This window comes from Macrotis lagotis, chromosome 7 (assembly GCF_037893015.1).
Source record: "Macrotis lagotis isolate mMagLag1 chromosome 7, bilby.v1.9.chrom.fasta, whole genome shotgun sequence".
In the NCBI taxonomy this organism is placed as follows: domain Eukaryota; kingdom Metazoa; phylum Chordata; class Mammalia; order Peramelemorphia; family Peramelidae; genus Macrotis; species Macrotis lagotis.
In genome coordinates, this window is record NC_133664.1 from 87,289,383 (window position 1) to 87,312,147 (window position 22,765).

At 34.9% G+C, this 22,765-nt stretch overlaps 1 protein-coding gene across 1 annotated transcript in view; it reads left to right on the forward strand.

Moving 5' to 3' along the window:
- Window positions 1-22,765, forward strand: part of LMBR1 (limb development membrane protein 1) — a 161,135-nt gene that overhangs the window by 4,105 nt on the left and 134,265 nt on the right. The window contains exon 2 of the mRNA XM_074193271.1: window positions 21,858-21,930. Within this exon, the coding sequence (XP_074049372.1) occupies window positions 21,858-21,930 (73 nt within the window). The remainder of the gene's footprint in view (window positions 1-21,857; window positions 21,931-22,765) is intronic.

The window sequence follows — 22,765 nt, forward strand, 5'->3', positions numbered from 1 at the left end:
ATAAACGACAACTTGTTCAGTCTTTATCCAATTAATGGGCATCCCCTTGATTTACAGTTTTTTGTCACTGCAAACAAAGTGCTATATTTTTGTACATTTAGGTGCTTTAGGATACATATCTGTTAGTGGTATTTTTATAACCCTTTGGATTCAGTTCCAGCTTGTTCTGCAGAATGCTTGAACCGTTCATTCCACCAACAATGTACTAATGAACTATTTTCACTCATCTCCAGCATTCGTCATTTCCTTTGGTTCAGAATGGGAAATTCCAAGAGATTTACCTATTTTGGTATATTTAGAAGGATAACATCCTCCAAAAAAGAACAGAATTTGCAGTATACTGAGCTTTAATCTTTCTTTGATTCTGATATCACTTTAGGAAATAAGCATTTATGTGGTACCAGACACATGTGGTATATGACTTACAAATCCAGTGTCATTTGATCCTTTCAACAACACTGTGAGGTAGGTGCTGTTATTATCCTCATTTATGTAAAATAGAGGCAAACGAGATAAAGTGACTTGAGCAAAGTCTCTCACAGCTAATAAGTTTCTGAGTCTGGATTCGAATTCAGACCTTGCTGACTTCAGGCCTAGTATTCTATCCACTGTGCCAAAGAGCTGCCTAGGAGGAATGGGTGTGTTTGTGTGTGTGTGCATGTGCTCGTGTGAATTAAAGCATTAAAGCGTTACTTTCCAGAATTTGTCCTAATAATGGACAAAGGCTAGCTTCTAGAGTTTGGTCTTCAGAAAAAAAACCATTCAGAATTAGGTTAACATATATGTTTATTAAATTTCTTAAAGTTCGCATATGTGAATAGGACCCCAGCTAGAAAACCAAACCCCAAAATGGAATTTTGAAAAAAAGGATTCTTATACAATTCCTCTATCAAAATGTTAAAAAAAAACCCGCTTTTGGATTGTCCATCAAGGAGGTGACCTTTAACTCCTAATGGAGCTTGTTTTAGCCATTCCTTTAGGTTAGGAGGAATGCCTCTTCCCAATCTTGTGACCTTTGTACCTTACCAGTTCTGCTAAAGCCCTCCACAAAGCACGTGAAACTTCCCCTCTAGGACAATAGTGCTATCCAGTGACCACTGATATAATGGAGAGATTCATATTTATTATTAGAGTGAAAAAAACCAGAATTTATATTTGTTTTTAGGTGATGTTAATAATATATATTCATAAATATAATAAGCATGTGTATATATATATATATACCCAATTGTGTACATATAATCATATGTATCAACTATAGAAATATATATATTTATATGTTTAAATATAAACACATGTAAATGTGTCTTCATGTGATTTGTATATAGGCTATACATTAATATTTGTAGTTGCTACCCTAGACATATCTTGGTTGTTTTTTCATCTTTTCCCTGGGATTGGCTTAGAGGTTGAATGAATGACATTTAACTTCAGTGGACTAACTTGAACATTCTAGGCTGGATTGATAGAAATTAAGTTTGTAGACTTCCTGGAGTTCTAATTTCATTTTTCAAATATCTTGAGGTAGTCCAAAAAGACTTTGCTGTTATTGCTCTTTTTCTTTTCTTCTTTCCAACCTCCAGCTTGCTTCTTCAGCCTTGCTGCTGCTATTTCATCTAAGGTTGCCCTCTTTCGCTCAGTGTCAGTTCTCCTTTAGCTCCTGAAGTTCTCTGCAGTTCATCCTTATATTCTTATTCTCTGTGATTCTTGTTCACATCCTTCATTAAGACTGTGTTAGAGCATCTTAACCCTATGAGCTAAACTTTAAAGCTGAACTTGGTCTTTTATAATTTTGAAGGATGTTTGGAGCTACAATCAGTTCTTTCCATTTACTTTGTTGTAAATAATAATAATAATAATAGCTAGTCTTTATATAGTACTTTGAGGGTGGCAAAATGCTTTACATATTTCTTTTTAAAATCTGATCATTACATCAACCCTGTGAAGTTGGGTTATTATTATCCCTCTTTTCACAGGTTATACACGGTTATAGTTGGTGTCTGAGCCTGGATTTAAACTCTGGTCTTTCAGACTCTAGCTCCTGGGCCCCCTAGTCGCCATTTACTGGTGCTGCTGGTGAGAGAAGTTTGACTGAGAACTTTTCTGTTTTCTTTCTGATCTGCGGAGGGTTGATTCCTCTTTGATCTCCCTTGCTTTCTTTCCCCAGCCACACCTCTGCTCTGCTGCATCCCCCAGAGGCCGGGGTCTGGCTGGTGGTTCCGGAATCTGAGCAGCCACACCTTATTGTAACAATCAACTGGCTTTTAGCCCAAAGAAAAAGGAAAAAAAGAATCAGGTTTTAATAAAGGCTTTTGAGGATTTTAAGAAATAGATTATTTATTAAAAAACCATCGTAGCTTGATGAGCTCTAATGCTTGAAATGTTTGATTGTCAGGATTCAATTTGAATTTCCCTCCTTCCATTTGCATTCTGCAGCAAATAAATATGAAAAAAAAATGAAGAATTTTATCTTTACATAGGACAGATTTAAAGTATTATTGAACAGATTAAAAAGGAAGTAGATTTGGATGATACAGTTCAATTCAGTAAACATGCATTTTATTTTTACTTATTTATTGTTTTGCAAGGCAATGGAGTTGAGTGACTTGCCTAAGGTCACACAGCTAGGTCTGAGATTTGATATGAACTCAGGTCCTCCTGACTCTAGGGTCAGCCTGTGCCACCTAGCTGCTCCTCAGTAAACATTTATTAAGCACCTGCTTTGTGCCAGGCAGTCTAAGTGCTGGGGAGATCAAAACCACAATATGGGATTGAAAGTCAGCAGAGAAATTGGGGTAGGAAAGGTAGACTTGAGAATCCTAACCACAAAGATAGTTATTAAACCCAGGGGAGTTGATGAGATCATCAAGTAATGTAGTATAGAAGGAGAGGAGAGTGGGGTCCAGGACAGAGTCCCAGGGGACACTCCAATTAGAGGGTGTCATCTGGAGGAGGCAGGGTCCAGCACAGAGTCAGAGGTGTGCTCGGCTAGGGTGGAGGAAAACCTGAAGAGAGGAACTAGTATCTGAGAGGAGAGAGTGAATGATCAGGGGCTGCAGAGATGTTAAGGAGAATGAGGAATGAGAAAAGCAGTTGGCTCTGGCAGTCAAGAGATCACTGTTAACGCTGGAGAGGTCAGAAGTCAGATGGTAAGGCAGTGAGAGTGAGAGGGCCGAGGTAGGGGCTAACAGGGCCCAAGAGAGAGAGAGAGGATGATAATTAGCAGAGTGGAAGGATCAAATGAGAGGGGTTTTTTTTTTCCCCCATTAGAGAAGACACGGGCATGTTTGGAGGCAGTAAGAAAAGAGCAGAGAGAGAGAGAGAGAGACAGAGAGAGACAGAGAGACAGAGATTGTAAAGTAGTGAAAGAATGGGGATCCTCTGTAGGACCCAGGATGGAATGGGAGCAAGAAGAGGGTAGAGTCTTGGTAAGGAGTAAGTTCACCTCATCATGTGTGATGGCACTTGAGTGTTAAGGGGTGAGGAAGAGGGGGAGAAAGAGGTAGGTTGAAGCAAATGGCCTCATCTTTTTTTCTATAAAATGAGGCCAGATGCTCAACTGAGAGGATGGGTAGAGGGAGGAGATCCAAGGGGAGGTTTGAAGAGGGATGGAAAGGTTTGGAAGAGCCTTTGTGCCAGGGATACAAATGCCAGCAAGACAGTTCTTGTCCTCAAGGAGTTTAACTGCATATCCCGAGTAGTAGTGCTGAGGGTGGAAGGTTTGGACAGGGGAGTCAAAGGGAATGGTTACTGATGGTATAAAGACATCAAGAATGGTAATGCTGATTTGATTACTGTTCTCAGAGCTGTAATTGGAAAGGGGGGTAGAGAGCGATAGGGAGGTGGTAAAGTGGTATGGAAATGGCAGGAAGTGGAGTACTGGCTCTGGGTCTGGGCAGAGAAGGTGGATTCTCCATAACCACAGCTTGGATCCTAGGGCTGGGGAGCTTGAGTTCTGGTGAGATAGAAGTAGGTGACCAGGCAGCACAGCAAAGAGTTGCCCAGAAGGGAGTGGGTAGGTTTGGATCAGTCTGAACCCAGGGTCTCAAGGCTGATGCTTGAATACAAGCAGTATGAGAGGAAGCAGCTTGGAAGTATAAATGAAACAGTTGGACTAGTTGTTCTCTGAGGGCCCTTCCAGCTCTGCCCGTATGAGTTTATGATCTTCTTAAGTGCCATTGTTATTTCCTTATATTGTGGGACCAAAATGTGATAGAATTACTATTGAGGAGACTAATTCACAATAGAAATATGGTGTCTCTCTTTCATTTCCTATCCATTTGTTACTTCCCTTTATCATCTAAAAAAAAGTTTCATTAGTGCCTTTTGTTTTTATATTGGGTGTATCCCGAGTCAGTTCTGGGTGTATTTTGTCTTCCACCCTTGAGTCTTTCCTAATTTTTAAATAATTAAGCTTAAATTTTGTGTTATTCAACTGTTTCAGTTTTATTCAATTCTTTAACAACCCTATTTGGGTTTTTCTTGTCAGATAGACTGGAGTGGTCTTCTGTTTACATCTCCTGCTCATTCTCAGATGAAGAAATTGAGGAAAGTCAGGTTAAGTGACTAAGTATCTGAGGCTTGATTTGAACTCTGGTCTTCCTCACTCCAGACCTGGTCCTCTATCCTCTGTGTCGCCTATATTAACAAAACTAAAAATATTGAAAAATCATCCACAGGTATCAATACCATCCAAGACAACCTTTATATAATTAAAAAAATTCATATTGAAATCATAAGATACTGATCTATTACACTAGACTTGTTTTATTTAGAGTGAACTTGGAGACCAGCCAAACAGCCCTCTTACTCAAGGATCCACTTGTCAAAGATGGATTTGGACACTTCTGATTACAGTGAAAGGCAGGGGTAGCTCTCTGGTAGTCACAACTAGGTAAAAGGCATAAACTATTGACCAATTTTTTTTTTTTATAAAATGCAGTGTTCACAGGTACAAAGTTGATTTTAAGATGGATTCCAGAATTAGAGACAGATATAAAATAACTTCTATCAAAAAAATGCCATTTCTGAACAGAATAAATTCATCCTTTTGTGGTGCTAACTGCTCAGCCCGCACTAGCTCATTTACTAAAATGTTGTCCTTTCCATTTGACCCTCTGATATGTATTCCAAAATTAGGGAGAGTGATATTCTAATCAATACTTTAAATCAGTTGTGGTTTTCATTCAGGTTTCATCATGCAGCAAGGCTCTGGGATTATTTTTCTCCCCAAAGTTTACAGTAACCTGGTAGGAAAACAGTATTTCCCAAACTGTTTTCCTTCCTTTAATTGTCATATACTAGAGATTAAAATAGTCTCTGTAAAAGATATATATTTATATATGTACACATGTACTCACACACATATGAAAACTTTTGTACAATCGTATCACATACTTTGTTTTCCTTTTTTACATAACAATTTTTTGCATTTGTGTGTGCTTCAGATGCAAGCCCATCTTCAAACTAACTTCCATGAGAATTTTCAGTTTGAAGGTGGGCATACCTCTACAATATTCTTAGTTTTTTTTTTTTTTTTGCAAAGCAAATGGGGTTAAGTGGCTTGCCCAAGGCCACACCCCTAGGTAATTATTAAGTGTCTGAGACCGAATTTGAACTCAGGTACTCCTGACTCCCAAGGCCAGTGCTTTATCCACTACGCCACCTAGCTGCCCCCTATAATATTCTTAACCTGAGATCCTCATAGGGGATTTCTTTTTTTTTTTCAATTGATATTTTATTTTTCCAATTACATGTTTATGAAAGCTTTTTAAAAAATTAATCCACATGCATCTGCATATTTTTAAGCTACATAATTTCCTTCCATCCTTCCTTCCCACCCCCCTTCCCTTAGTGGTGAATTGTATGGTGAATATTGTACATATACATTTGTGTTTGACATGTTTTCAGATTTGTCATTTTTGGTATGAGGACTTCACATTAAGGGGAAACCATGAGATAGGAAAGAAATACATAAGAGAAATTTTTAAAAAGTTGAATGTATTGTTTATTCAGATTCTATAGATTTTTTTTGTTTTGTTTTGTTTTTCTTCCTCTGGATGTAGATAGCACTGTCCATAAGCAGGTCTTTTAGGGTTGTCCTAGTTCTCTGAATTGCTAAAAGCAGCTGCATCCATCAAGGTTGATCAATTCATAATGTTTTTGTTAATGTGTACAATGTTCTTTCTTGGTTCTGCTCCCTTCGTTCAACATCAGTTCCTGTAATTTGTTCCATGCCAGGGGTTCATAGATTTCAAGGGCAGCATTAATTGGGATGAGAAAAAGGTATACTCTTGGTTTTGTTTGTAATTCTATGTGTTTTATTTTGTGTATTTAAAAACTTTTTTTTTCTGAGGATTCCATAGACTTCAGATTACTAAAGAAATCTCTGACAGGAAAAATAGATTAAGAACTGTGCTTTAAAGTAAGAAAGATTTAAGAACCCATAGTGTTTAAATAGCAGCACTAATCTGTTCAACTGATAATCTGAGAGTTTTGGTGACTATTGCTTTGTAATAAAGTTTGACATTTGGTTATTTTAGACCCCATTCTTTCTCATATTATATATGAATATATATATATATATATTTTCATCATTTCCTTGAGATTCTTGAATTTTTGTTTCTCTAGATATTTTTTTTACTTCTACATGGTGATTCTTTGCTGTTATGATGGTATAAAAATGAATAAGTAAATTAGTTTAGACAGTATTGCTGTTTGTTATTACTGGCATTGCCTAACCACAAACAATTATTTTCTTTCTAATTGAACACATAAATTGGGGAATGGTTGAACAAATTATGACTTATTGATATAATACAGTATTATTATGATGTTATGAAATGATGAAAGGGGAGAATTAAAGGAAACCGAGAAGGGCTTATATGAACCTATTATAGGGTAAATCAAGTGAACAGTTTATGCTATGATTACAACACTATAAAACAACTGAAAATCTTAAGAAATATGATCAGTGCAATGACCAATCACAACTCAAGGAGACTGATGATAAATCATGCTTCTATCTCTTGGTGGAGAAGTGATGAACTAGAGGTACAAAAAAAGATACATATTTTCATATACGACCAGTGTGTATTTGTTTGTTTGACTATGCTTTTTTGTTATAAGGGAGGACTTTTGTGGGGTGTGGGAAAAAGTTAAAAGCAGAATAGAGGTGCAATATTAGGGAAACAAACCCCCCCCACAAAACCAAAAGAGAAGAACATTAATAAAATAATAAAATGACATAGAAGCATATTAGATTGCTTTCTGTCAGGGGGAGTGGGGAGAGAAGAAAGAGAGGGAGAAAAATGTGAAATTCCAAATCTTGCCCAAAAATGATTGCTGAAAATTATCTTTGCTTGTAGTTGGAAAAATAAATAAAATATTAGAGGGAAAATACATAGAAGAAAATAGAAAGAAGTTCAGAATAGGATATAGATAAGTAGGGCATTTTTGGTGCTGCCATATTAAATTTAATAGGCATTTGTAGTGTTGACAGAGATTTGTAACACATCCTCAGTAAATAATATCCTCCTATATTTTTACATGTCAGAGCAACTATGTATGAGTGTATCTGTATCCATGTTAGCCAGGCCAGAGTGTAAGCTGAGTAGAGCCTCTGTTGCTTCGAGCAGTGGTGTCCAAAATACGACCTGCAGGCTGATTTTATACAACCCTCTCACTAAAATGTCAAATCAAAATATATTGTCTGTTGTTTCAATAAAAATTTTTAAAAGGAAGGTTGGACAGCCCTGGCTTAGAGCATGCTAGCCATCCCCGTAGTACCATGATTAGTTACAGGACCTTGGGTGGTGATGACAATTTAAATATCTTCTTTTGTGGGACAGTGTCTGGGAAGCATATATACAGAGCAAGCTTTGTAGATTTGAAGACTCTTCTAGTAGATGAAGTTACTACTATCATCTGTAAACAGCTGTTCTATCCTTTTTTAATTTATGAAGATGAATTACTTCAATTTCACTTTTTCATGTTTTATTAAAAATGTATTTATGTGACAACTGTTTATTGTACATAGCTTGTCTTGTTAATTTTTCCTAGGCAAGAAGGATACTGACAATAATTATACTTGGGGTCATTATATTGTTGGGAAGAGGGATACTGCTCCTGTTTGGAGCACATCCAAAAATTGTTGAACCAGTGAAAAGGAATTGTTCATAGTTTCATAGCCTTGGAGTCAGTATAAGCTCAGACTTCACCCTTCCTGCTGATGTTCTCTGTTGATTACACAAGTCTAAGCTGGAATTTACCATCTACCCAGTCTCAAAAGTATCCACAACTGTTGTAGAACCCTGTAACTCAATCCTGACCACTTATCATACAGGAACACTTGGATTGTGCATTTGTGGTAGAAAATGAGGCCACTTATTATATCTACCCTCTGAACTTGGACCTGAAAATAATGCACTTACAGCAACTGTATGCTTATTGGTCAAAGTTTGTTTCTTCCATCATTGCCTCCCTGAAGTTAGATGGATCTCTCTATATTCTTAAGAGTTCCAAACCAATCTGATACATTATGTTCAAATTTACTACCTTTGGTTACCTACTTACTTTACTGTCTATCTCTGGTGAGAATGGCAACCTCAAACAGCTCTTGGTCACTGGGATTTCTAATGCCTTATCTAGCCAGGTGGGGAGGTTTGACTCACATCTTGGCCTGCTGCCTAGTATGCTGATGTGATGTCAGTGTTGCCATTGCCATCATCATCAGCTTCAAGTGAGCTATTTAGTTTATAGACTTATGTCCCACTGCCTTCAGGTTGTCATCAACTACCAGTTCCCAAATTGTGGTCCTTAGTTTGGAATGCCCAAAATGAGCAAACAATATGTGTGCTTAGTATTAATACAGTGGCCATTGTTGAAACCTGAATCCTCCTAGGCCACAAGTTTGGTCTAATGAATACCATATTTGTATATTTAATATATGAGTGAAGACATAAGAGAGAGAATTATCTGAGGCTTGGGAGAATTTGACTTGGCTACTCTGGAGAAAGTTTTTGAGGAAGTAGATATAGATTAAGTGGAGGGTGAAGATTAAACTGAGGAATTCTAACCAATTGTGTTTTTCTTTTCCCACCATTTCAAACAAAATCTTTGCTTTCCTGTTATAAATAAATATATTTGGTGATATATTTACATTGTCTAAATATATAGTTGAGATTGTATCACAGCTCTTTTTTTTCTAATTTGGATAAGAAAATGTTTGATCTTTGTCAAGTTCGTGTTTAAAATGAAATAAAAAAACAAGTAAAAACATCTGGCAATAACCTCATATTGATCTTTTTTGATTAATTCTAAGAGAATTTTTTTTCAAGGCAATGGGGTTAAATGACTTGTCCAAGGCCATACAGCTAGGTAATTATTAGTAAGTGTCTGTGACCGGATTTGAAATCAGGTACTCCTGACTCCAGGGCTAGTGCTCTATCCATTGCACCACCTAGTTGCCCCAATTCTAAGATAATTTGAAAACTATTTTGTTTGGGCTTATTTTGGCCTTCTTGATAGTTTTAGAAGTCTTTCATTGAAAACATGAGTTTTAAGAATTATTAGATTAGAAATAGCCTTTTTTTAAAAGGTTTTTGCAAGGCAGTGGGGTTAAGTGGTTTGCCCAAGGCCACACAGCCAGGTAATTATTGTCTGAGGCCGGATTTGAACTCAGGTAGTCCTGACTCCAGGGCCGGTGCTCTATCCACTCTAGCCGCCCCCTAGAAATAGCCTTTCAACAAATACTTTTTCCATAGTATATGGTTTGATCAAATGTGTAAAGGCACATAAAAAATTGTACTTGGTTAGATATGTTATTTTTAACTCAGTTTTGAAGTGAAATATTCTACAGTTTTGACCATTAAATAGTATAACTTTAGGATAATGTGTAATTTTAATTTAAAATTATTTTGGGGAATATTTCATTTATATTTATTTTACATATATATTATTAATATTTATATTTATTTTAACTGGCTAAGAGAAACTTTTATCTTGCCTAAAGATGTTCTTTACCAAAGGTACCTAAGCAGAATTTGTTTTATTCCATTAGGATGCCAACAGTTTTCATGAAAAACCAATAACATATACATATGGTAAATTATATTTTTATATAATATTGTAGTTAACCTCTAACAACCTTGTGAGAACTTCTATGGCCCATGCAGTAGAAGCATGTTATCCAAAGAGTGGAATAATTTAGAAAATAGTTTAAATGTAGACAACTACATTTTTACTCAATGGAATGAGCAGAAACATCCACTTAATGTCAGAACTAACTATCTTGAGCTTGGTAGGTAGTTAAATTTCTTATTAAAGGAACATGAGATCAATTCCCTGTCAAGTTTGAGGCCTCTAGGTTGGGTTCTAGTCTTTAAATTAGTTAAAGATTCTATTGTTCGTGATTTCTTTGTGGATAAACTGCTTTTACTTTTTTTACTTTTCTTTTGTTTTAGTGGAACTCTTCATATGTCATTTGATAATGCAGGTAGGAAAAAACCATTTGTTGTTATGCCCTGGTTTTCAGTATCGGCCACATTTCAGCTCTTAGATTCATGTAGGCAACAGCTGGATATTCCTGCCCTGGACTTTACTGTCCATCAATTTCTAGGTAAGTTTGTAATCTTCTGGCTCCTATTCTATGTGATTATGGTTGGTGAATAAAGAATGTGCACTTTTATCAATCTTTTGTCTCTAAGTTTTGTAGGCATAATGTGTGTTGCTGCTTGAGTTTTTTGTGAAACCACTTTATCCTCTCCAAGTATCCTATCCAGTATAGCTTTTAGTTTGTGTTAGCAAATAAAATGGAACCAATGTAAAATATTCTAACTTACTTTGACCTGGTGGGTGAGCAATGACTTCATAATTATGGCATAGAAAAAAGTTTTTGAAACTTTTAAAATTTATGTAGATTAATTACTTCGAGTTCACTTTTCATGTACTATTAAAAATTTTCTGTACTTATGTGATAACTGTTATTCTACATAGCTTAGAGTATTGTCTTGTTAATTTTTACTAAAGCAAAACTCTCTGAAATTGGTAAGAAGCAAATAACTATGCAAATAAACCAACTTGAAGGAAGGGAAATTTATATACCTCAAGATATGATGAAAATCAGTCTACCTGAAATCTTGGCTTTTAATCTTCAACTCATATATACTGTCATTGGAGGGAACATTTGTGTGGATGAAATTACATATCCAATTGAGTATAAGATGCTCTCCTGGAGAAGAGCCTCTAAGACAATAGTCAATTTTAGTTGCCTCAAACGGAAATATAAAATTTACTTGTTTACCTTTTAGTAATTGTAGCCAAATTTGATAGGGAAGAGGAATAGAATATGAGAGATTGGAAAAGTAGGAAGGGACCAGATTATGAAGAGCTTTGAATCCCAAACAAAAGATTGCCTCTGAGGTTTCTTCCAGGGCTCAACAATTTTATGATCTTTTAAACTATTTGGAGGTCTTTGAATTGGGGATAGGATTGATATGATTTGATTGACACGTTTAGGAAGATCATTTTGGTAACTGTGGGGGAGAGACTTTGGTCAAGTCAACGAGCATTTCTTAAATGCCTACTATGTGTCAGCCACTATGCTAGGTGCTGGACTTGAGTCAGGAGATCCAGTGAGAAGTCTGTTGTAGTAGTCCAAGCAGGTGATGATAAGACAAGAGGATTTAGGTGAGAACATTTGGCAAATATTGGATATATATGCTGAGTGCAAGAGAGTAGTTGTGGATGACATTGAGGTTAGAAACTTGTATGACTGGAGGGATGGTAGTACCCTCCAGGAGAGGGAGAAGGTTTTATGGGAAAGAACAAATTCTATTTTGGTCATGTTGAACTTGAGATGCCTATGAGATATTCAGTTTGAAATGTCCACAGGCAGTTGGTGACAGTAACTCAACCGAGAGACTAAAGCTAGGTGATAATAATAATAATAATAATAAGTAATCTGAAGATTATTTGCATAAAGATGATAATTGAACTTGTATAAGCTGAAGAGATGATCAAGTGGGAGATTTAGATCAAAAGGAGAAAATGGTCCTACACATCTTAGGGGATATCCAAACATAGTGAAGACATGAATGATGGTATAGAAAAAGAGAGAACATTCAGAGAGGTTGGAGAGTTATAGTAGTAGTTATTAAAGATAGTAGAGTTATTAAAATCCTTAGAGAGGAAGGCACCTAGGAGAGTAGTGATTAACCATGTCCGATGTTGCATCCAATGATGTTTTTTTTTTAAAGATTGAGGAGACTTGGGTGGTTTTTTTGTAGGTAGTAGTGAAGGAATCAGTAGATAAGAAGAGAGTGAGATTTGAAAGAAGAAGGTGGGAGGCAATCTTTTGGAGGAGATGGGAGGGCATGGGCCAGGATGGAATCAAGGGTGCATGTAGAGGGCTTGGCTTTGGCAAGCAGAAGGACCATCTCTTAATGAGACTGGAGTGGAGGAGATTTTTGATGTCAGAGTAAAGTGTGAGAAGGGAAAAAGTGAGGACCTTGGGTCTGTCTATTTTAATTGAGAGATAATAGATGAAGACCCTAGTTCAGAGTGTAGGGGAGAGGAGAGTGGCAGAGGAGGAGAGGAGGAGAGCAGGTTTGGAATAGCTGCTGTATTGAATGGGATTGGGAATTGATTAGGAATGAAGAAAGGATGGCACAATGATAGTCAGCAGGAAGCAGGGAACTTTGGGGCTTTCCATTTAGGGGAGGGCTGCTTTGTAGTTGGTTTTAATTTCTCAGAATCAGAATATCCAAAATTAAAAAAAAAAATGAAGGTGAGTTCTCTATTTCCTCTAAGCCTGTGGTGTAATGAATATGAAGCTCTGAGTGACCATCTCTGCATGGGCCTGAGAACAGAGATAACTCTGGAGTTGGAGGACTTGAGTTCAAATTCTGCCTATGTGACTCTGAGGAAGTGAAGTCTTGGACTCCATGGCTTTTCTCCAGGTCTACGTTGATGATCTCTTGAGCCTGTGATTCTTAGGGGTTTCTCAGTGCTTCTTTCTTGGAAGTCATAGTGTTACTGGAGTGTGAAAGACTCTCAGGTCATTTTACAAGTGAGAAAATGGAAACCCTGAATTTAAGTGACTTGTCCAGGTTCATGTGTCCAGTAACTGGCTGAGGCAGGATTTGAACCCAGCTGTGACTCCAGGGGCCATACCATGGGGTACAGGGGACAGAATGTGAAGTGACTTCTGCTCAGGTGCAAGATAATCTCTCAGCCTTAGTTTCCTCTTGAACACATTAGAATGGATAGGACTTCCTCCAGGATATGGAAGAAATGTTTTGTAACCCTTTAAGTCCTATTTAATAAATTATTTTAATTATAAAATCAGTTCTTCAACTTTACCTTTTTAAAAAATTGAAAATAAGAACAGATCATCTATTTTCTTAGAAGATTATACCAATTTCCTAGAAAGCTCAACAGAATTTAAAAAAAAAAACATTGAAAGCCCAGTGAAAAGAAGTGATAGCTTAATCTGGTGACCAATCTAGTTGAAAAGATGAAAGGAAATAGGAAGTACAGTTTGCTTTCTGCCAAAGGTGTCACAGTCTTTGGAACTGTCTATTTTTAGTGCCCTATCTCTTTCAACACTGTATGCCTGTTTCTTTCATATTCTCTTTCCCCCCTTAACTTTAACTATAGTGGCATATTGTCAGCCTACTAGCTTTTATTAAATGCCTACTGTATGTCAGACACCATGGCAAGTTCTTGGGATACAAAGAAAGGCAAAAACCATATTACATAGATCCTGACCTAGAGTCAGGAAAACCTACGTTTGAATCCAGGTTCAGATACTTATTAGCTATGTGACCCTGGACAAATCCTTTAATATCTCTTACCTCACTTTCCTCATCTGTAAAATCTAATGGCATTTAAGGTACCCCTCCTAAAGAAATATATGTTCCTATGGAGTTATATGTAACTGAAAGTTTTTTGCTTGTTGTAGATATATCTCATTGATTTATTATATTGATCTTTTTTCTTTATCAAAGATCCTTCTTCTCTACTATGATCCTGTACCAAACTTTTCTAATCTCCTTTTTAATCAAACATATCCATCCTTTTAGACTCAGTTTGAATTTCATCTTCATGAAGCCATATGTGATCATTCTAGTCTGCTGAAATTTATGATTTTTAAATGAAATTTTATTTTTCTTCAATTAATAATATTTCTTCCTCTCCCTCACTTCATTAAAAGCAAAGTTTTCTAATTTGTTTATGTCACCCTTTATATCAAATTCAGGTATGCATTAATTTATCCTCATATAAGATCTGAGATATATCTGTACTTAATTTCTTCCAGACTGTTTTCCATTTCCCCTCCAGCAGTTTTTTGTTAAATGAGTCTTTATACCAGTAGCTAGGATCTTTGGGTTTATCAAATACTAGGTTATCATATTACTTCTGTATGTTGAGTATGTAATCTGTTCCACTGACAGACTTATTTTAATCGATACCAAACTGTTTGATGATTATTGCATAATATAATTTGGTTATCTGACTTATATTATCTTGGATGCCTTGAGGTATAAGACATTGAGTACTTTGACACAATGTGATCCTAAAGATGATGAGTTTCTATTGCTGAGACCAAATTATTAATTCTTAGACTGATTTTTAAGGGGGGAAAGCAGTTTTTTTTACTGTGAAATACCAGTTAAATTAGTATTAACATATTTCTCTTATATTTCATATTTAACTGAAAATCTGAATCTATACCAGGTTTTTAAAGGATTAGAGGCAACTCATTATATATATATATATATATATATATATATATATATATATATATTTCTTGCTTTCTTGGTAATTACCAAGAAATATGTTTTATTGTCTTTCAAATTCTTCTTGTGTGGAAGAATTTTCTTTTATTATCTGATACATAAATATTTTAAAAGTTAAAGAATTTAGGACTACTTTGAGTTCTTCAGCTTACAGTAATTGGTTTAATAAATTTCTAAAGAATTACTTTCGACAGAAATAAAACCCTGTTTTATTGTTTCCGTGATTGAGGCTAAAGGTAATTTTAAAAATAAAATGAAGTTCCTTTCATAAAGATTTTTCCTAGCAATTTTTTGAGATGAAACAGAATCTTTGAACTTGACTCTTGACAGCTCTATTTGTACTGGAACAATGACTCATTTCTGTTTTTATTAGTATAGGTTGGTCCTAGTGGTTATAGAATATTTGTTGATATTTTCTGACTCAAGTAATAAATTACAAAATATAACTGCTTATGGGGACATGCATATGGGCATTTTTCATTACGCTTTCTACCAGATTGTTTTAAATGTTTTGTTAATATATTTGGAAGTTCCATTTTAGGTTTGGAATTTCTTTTTCTTTCGTATAGTCTTTGTAGCTATGTAGAGTCTATGAAATATCAGTGCTGCCATTGAAGTTTATCTGACATGCATTTAATTTTCTGTATGATCCTGGACAAATTCTTTTAATAGCTCTGAACTTCAGTCTTCTCATCTCTAAAAGGAAGTTTTTAAAAACTTTGAAGCTCTATTTCCCTGAGTTGTGAGGACTGGGCTTCATAAATAAAGTGTTATAGAAACATGAACTGTTACTGGTGATCTTTCTTTGATTTATATTTCCATAAACTTGGAGGAATCTTTTAAATTTAATCATAGATTAAAGTGGCATATATGTGAGACTTGGTTCCCTAGGCAGAGGAAAGAATGCTGAACTTGGAGTCAGGAACTGAATTTGAATCTTGGTTCTCCCATTTACTAGCAAAGTGCTGGTAAGCCATCTTCCTTTTCTTGGCCTCATGTTCATTTGCAAAATGAGGTGTTTAAGTCAAGTTATCTCTAAGATCCTTTCTAATTCTAAATCCTTCTGAGAAATTTATCTTCTAAAGTATTTTAAAGTGTAAATTGAAGAGAAAATAGGGTTTTATTTTGGTAGATCCCTCTTTTCACTGGATTTTTGTTTGATCCACTCAACAGTTGGACCTCACAAAGGCCCATATTTTGCTTTTTATGGGCAATAATTGCCTTTATGCTTAAAATTTGGGTAGGTCTGAGAAAATTGAACTGACTTCACCTAGATGCCAACTCAAAATTGCCACCTTGTGGCAAATAAGTTAACTGCTAGCTTCTCACTTAGAGTAAGTCTTTCTGACTATAAAGACCAATGAGAAAAAGGTTCTTTAAAAAACTAAAACAAAACCCCAAACTGTCCAGGTTATGTTGTGTCACATATAGAAACTCCAGACTAGGGATTTTCTGTATATCAAAATTTTCTTTACTGCAAATTTTTGAAAAATTGAATTTATTTTGTTGCTGAGATATGGAACTTAGTATTTCTTTTTGGATTGTTGGTTTGTTAATACAGCTCTTTTGATCTGAGAATTTGATTGACTCTTATTGAGGTTAGTGATTAGAAATACAGAAATCTTGTCAAAAAACTAATACAAGTTAGTAACTCATAGAATGTATATATTGTAATACTTTTGATAATGAAGACATTACAAATACAATGTGCTTTCTCTAAGCATAATCAGTAATTTAAAATAGTGTTCAATTGGTCAACAGTTCCACTTAGCATTACCAAATACATTGCCTAGCTCTTTTTTAGAAAAGAAAATTTTGCTTATATCTTTATTAAGCGATTACCATTTATAAACAGTACATTACTTATTATCATTTTAGAAAATGTGCATATGGCTCATGCTGTCATATGCCAAAGAAGTTAATGAAGGAATAATTTGTTGAATCAGTTTGGTGGCCCACTCCCCTTTTCTAGGCATTGAATGCAGTACTGATTTTTCTCAGATCCTTTAGTTTCTATCTCCAAGTCTTGATGACTGAATTTTAGTCTTAAGGTTTTGGGTGGAGGGTGATTTTTTAAGTTAAGTAATAGGAATTCTTTGTACCTTCTTAAGTTAGGATTAAATAATCAGATATTCTAGATTCTAGACAGACATTTGTCATGAGACAAAAGTTAAATATATACATATTAAAACTTGTTGAATGATTGGTGCAATCAATACAAAGTCATCTGAAAAAAATGAGTATCTATCTATTTGGAGGAATACTTTCACTCTGTTTTACTTTCCTACAGCTACTTTAAAGCCTATCTACAAAATCTGATGGTACATAGCTAAATGAAAAGCATCTTGCAGAAGATAACATGAGCAGTTATCATATTCTTATACATCAAAAATTAAAAAGGGATTTGGTTCTCATTCTGACTTATTTGTCTAATTATATGTTCAGATTGAAAGTTAGTAATAATGATAATCAAATAAATTTGAAGAGGAAAATAATCACTTTAAAACTTAAAAAATATTGATTTTTTTGTTTTTTCATATTACCTTCATTTCCAAGTATATCCCATGATGTAAAAGAGCCATTTTTTCAAAAAAAATTTAAAAGTTGGGGGGGAAAGGTAATTTATCAAAACTATTCAATACATCAAGCAAGTTTGAGGGTATATAGAGTGTTCTGCACTCATAATTCCTAACCTCTACGAATATGGGAGAGAAGCATATATTTTCCTCTTTTTTAGGACTAAACATGTTTATTAGAGTTAAATGACATTTAGAGTTTTATCATTTTTCCCATTTACATTGTTGCCATTGTATACATTGTTTTCCTGCTTATTTTTGTAACTATTCATGTATGTCATCTTAAGCTTTTCTTTACTTTTTTATGGCCATCATTTCCTATCCCAGAATTTGTTCACTTATTCCCTGTTTAATGGATATCTTTTTTAAAAATTCTTTTTTATATATATTATTTCTTTGTTTTTTTGTTTTTCTTTTTAGGTTTTTGCAAGGCAAATGGGGATTAAAAGTGGCTTGCCCAAGGCCACACAGCTAGGTAATTATTAAGTGTCTGAGACCGGACTTGAACCCAGGTACTCCTGACTCCAGGGTTCAGTGCTTTATCCACTACGCCACCTAGCCGCCCTCTCTATATATTATTTTCTTGATTGTATTTAACACAACTTTTTTTTTTTTGGTTAGGATCAAATGGGTAAAGTGACATAGCCAAGACATAACTAGTAAGTGTCAAATGTGTGAATTCATATTTGAACTCAAGTTCTCCTGACTTCAGGACTGGTTCCTTATCCACAGCACCACCCATCTGACTCTTCTGAATTACATTTAAACATATTTTAATATTCTTTTTTGTTTTTTAAAGGTTGAATTCCAAATTTTCTTTATCCTGACTTTTCTTTCCCCCTCTTTGAGAAGGCAAACCATTTGATATAGATTAAAAATGTGCAACATTTCCAATGGGTATCTTCTTGTTTTTAATGCTCTATTACTTCCAAAAGTGTGACTGTGATTCTTTTGATGTATATGAAAGCTTTTTGTTTCATCTTTCTGGTGATCTTTGGATCAAAGGGCATGGCCATTTTAGACATTTTAATTCCGTATTACTTTTTGGAATTATTGGACCAATTCACAATTCAACCTTGTATGATCATCTTTCTGAGTGGAATATTCCCTCTTAAGAGTTAATTCCTAGTGAAGTCCTCTCAGGGTTAAAAATTATTAAAATAATGACAAGCTATTACTCTTATACTAGTCTTAGAAGAAAGAGGGAGAGAGACCTTGCATTCCAAGCCAGGCACCCTCCTGATTCTGTGGACTGTTTCCAAAGAGACCTTATATTTTTGGTTAGTCACCTATTTGATGATAAGACTATCTTAACTGGGAGAACAGAAGACTGTTCCCATGAAAAAAACCTTGCATTCCGACAAAGCTCATAAGACTCCTCTTGTTTGATAAGTAGACTGCTTTTAGACTTTGCGTTTCAAGACAAGTTACATTACTTCAATAAGATAGTTATAATCCTGAAGGTTATTCTCACCATCTGGATGGTGAGGTAATGTTTTATGAAAACTTTTCATTCTTTTCTTTGTTGCTGGGGTAGATTTTCACAAGTAGAATATAACTCTGAAGACTAACCAATGAGTTTAGAGAGAGAGGGAGATAGGGAGGAGGAGGGGATCACGTTAGGCCATATAATCTTGCTTGACTGTCGATTTGGGGCAGCTCCCTGATCTTCACTACCTTTGTGAGACAAGCCAAAATAAACTTTTTTTTTTTTTTTTTTTTTGCTCAGAGGAGTCTCTATTTTTTTTTTTTTAGATTTTTCAAGGCAATGGGGTTAAGTGGCTTGCCAAAGGCCACACGGCTAGGTAATTCTTAAGTGTCTGAGGTCAGATTTGAACCCAGGTACTTCTGACTCCAAGGCCGGTGCTCTATTCACTGTGCCACCTAGCTGCGCCTAAGTCTCTATATTTTTTTAAGTGGATTTTTATCCCACACATTTCTATGGTAACTTCAGCTATTCCCTTGTTTTATTATCTTTGCCAATAGCATTGACAACCTTTAATAGCATATAAGATACCTATTTCTAGGATGAAGATGAATAATGAGAGTGATTATTAAATAGTAATCTGGGACCTTGGTGGATAAGATATCTGTCATCTTGTTTAGACTTATAGTAGAAACTGCTATTTAACATTATGTAGTTGTGAATGAGTTTAGTAGTTTATGCTTTTTGATTTTAAGAGATTTAAAGATTTTGAGAGAGAGAGAGAGAGAGGCGCGTGCATCATTGGGGAGAACTGTTGTCATTCCTGTTAAGTGATTTCAGAATTATTATGCCCATTGATGGGTAGATTGAGTACTGGCCTTGGAGTTATGAGGACCAGAGTTCTAATCCAGTCTCAGATATTTACTACCTACGTGATCTTGAGCAAGTCACTTAACCCTGATTGCCTCACATCTAGGGCCATCTCCAGTCATCCTGATTCATATTTGGCCACTGGACCCAAATGACTATGGAGGAGAAAGTGAGGCTGGTGATTTAGCATAGCCCCCCCCCCCCCAATACAATTCATGTGCTTGTCATGGTATCTGATGTCATGTTTAAAACATTATGCTCAAAAGACTAAAATGCTTGTAAATATGCAAATTTTAGGTGTTATGTGGTGCTCAGATACATTAAATTAGTCTTATCAAGAATAAGCTCAAGTTGTATTTTTGTTATATGAACCAGCAGCTCAGAAGTTCACTCTCTGAGACTAATGGCAATCAGATTAGCTAGCATACTTTATTGCTACAAAATTTACTTTGATATGTGACTTTATCCAAAAGGACACTCTTTTAGGAGAGGAAGTGTATGTGGAAAAATGGGGTTGGCAACTGTTCTATGTAAACTCTCACAAAGCAGTTGGGAGTCAAACCACCTTTCCTAGGTTGCTGATTTTGCTGATTTCTCTAAATCATGTCTATTTCCCAAAGAAGGCAGTCCCTAGAAAACTTTATTCCTAACTTCATTATCTTACCAATAATAATTCAGTGGAGACTGATGAAATTATATAATAATAAGTATCTGTTGAGGGATATGAAGTTTTATCTTGAGTATCATTAATTTGACAATTTGAACAAGTACAAACAGGTGGGAAGCATAGAATAGTGGAAAAAAGCCTCATATGTGAAAAGTCAGTCAAGAAACATTTATTAAGCCTCTGTTATATGTCAGGCCCTAGAGAAGAAAAGCGAAAGACAGTCTCTGCTCCAGAATTTAGAGTCAAATAGATTAGACAACATGAAAACAACTATGGACCAACAAGATTTATACAGACTAAATGGGAGATAAGCTACAGAAAATCTGGATTTTAATTCTGGCCTAGCATTATTAATTTGCAAGACTCTGGGTAAGTTACTAAACTTTGACATAAATAGTTTAATGTAGAAAAACAATTCAATACCTACCTAATTTCCATGCAAGTTAGAAAAGGACTATAGAAATGTGGGTTCTTAGTATTATTTTTTTGGAATTTTAATTAGAAATTTTAAAGAACAGCAAAATGTCATATGAATGAAACCAGGATAGCAATAGCTCACATCAACATTATATAAATAGAAAAATAAGGGTTTTTTTTTTTTTTGAAAAATAAATTTTTGAGATACCTTTAGTTTTAAAATCACAATCATCTCCAGATATCCTTTTTTTTTTTTTTTTTTGCAAGGCAAACGGGGTTAAGTGGCTTGCCCAAGGCCACACATCTAGGTAATTATCAAGTGTCTGAGACGGATTTGAACCCAGGTACTCCTGACTCCAGGGCTGGTACTTTATCTACTGCGCCACCTAGCTGCCCCAGATATACTTTTTTTTTAAGGTTTTTTTTGTTTTGTTTTGTTTTTGCAAGGCAAAAGGGGTTAAGTGGCTTGCCCAAGGCCACACAGCTAGGTAATTATCAAGTGTCTGAGACCGGATTTGAACCCAGGTATTCCTGGCTCCAGGGCAGATGCTTTATCCACTGCTCCACCTAGCCGTTCCCAGATATCCTTTTAATAAAGAAAAATAAAATTAATAGATAACAGGTTTGATAGTGTATGCAAAATTCTGTGCTTCTAGTCTCCCCTTATCTACAAAAATGTTCTCTGGGATATTGATCATTAATGATCATTAAGTTTAACTTCTTTTCTGTGTTCTTATTTACATTATTGTTGTTGTAAATTCCATGTTCTTATTTACATTATTTACATTATATTATTTACATATTGTTGTTATGTGTATTCTATTTCAGCTTTTTATCCATTTGTAAATTTTTCATGTATTTTTCAATTCTTAATAGTTATTATTTTAATGATATTGCATTCCCTTGTTCAAACAATTCCCCACTTTGCTTTTAATTTTTATCACAAAACTTGCTTCATTTGAAAAAAAATGAGTTTCAAGAATTTACCTTATCTTCTACTTACTTTTAATCATTTGAAGTTGTTTTAAAACAACTTATTGTATGAATTATTTTAGAAAAGTTTTTACTAGACTAATGATCTGTTAAACTTTTTTTTTCAGATATGTTTTCTTCTTTTTGCTGTTCTCTACATTGTTTCATACTTCATCATCACAAGGTACAAGAGGAAATCAGGCAAGTAGAAACTTAAATTTTTCACTCTGGTGTGAGCATGGCATATTAAATATGTTGTTACACTTAAGTGTTCTGATATATTAAGCAGATTTATATTTGGAATCCATTACTAGATTGTTAACTATAACCCATCTGTGAAACGAGATGGTTTAACCTCTGCTTGTTTCTCCTGTACCCTATGGTACCAATAGATAACCTGACATCTACAATTTAGTCAGTATTGGGCTCTCTGTGACTGTCTGTGTCTGGGTTCAACTATTCTTCTATTTGCAAGTCTAAATTGTTGGTATCATTTAAGGCTGAGGTTAGATAGTCTATTTCTTTTGTGAAGTATCTTTCTGACTACAACTACTTGTAGGAATAACATTTTTTCCTCTGAAACTCCAAAGCACTAACAGTCATAGTTCCCAAACTTTTAAAATATGAGGACCTAGTTTAGTATAAAACGTTTTGTGGAACCTACCTGATAGTAATTATGTAATAATGGATGCAGATTGAGAAAGCAGATAATGACAAGAAGTAATACTTTTAAGTGAACTTGTATTTTATTCATTATTATAGCTTCTATATACATTTGAAAAATAATAACCTTTATTAGTTGAATATTGTCTATAGAAACTATTTTGCTTCTTTTTGATTTACCAATGAATAATTGTGCTACTCAAAAGATGGGAACTGCTGTTTTATATCACAAAATTTAGCTTGATTATATACTTTATTACATGATTATGAATATTTTTCCTTTTCCCCCATATGTATTTATATATAATATATTTATATATATATCATCATCATCATCATCATCATCATCACAACAGGCTTATATAAGTCCTGG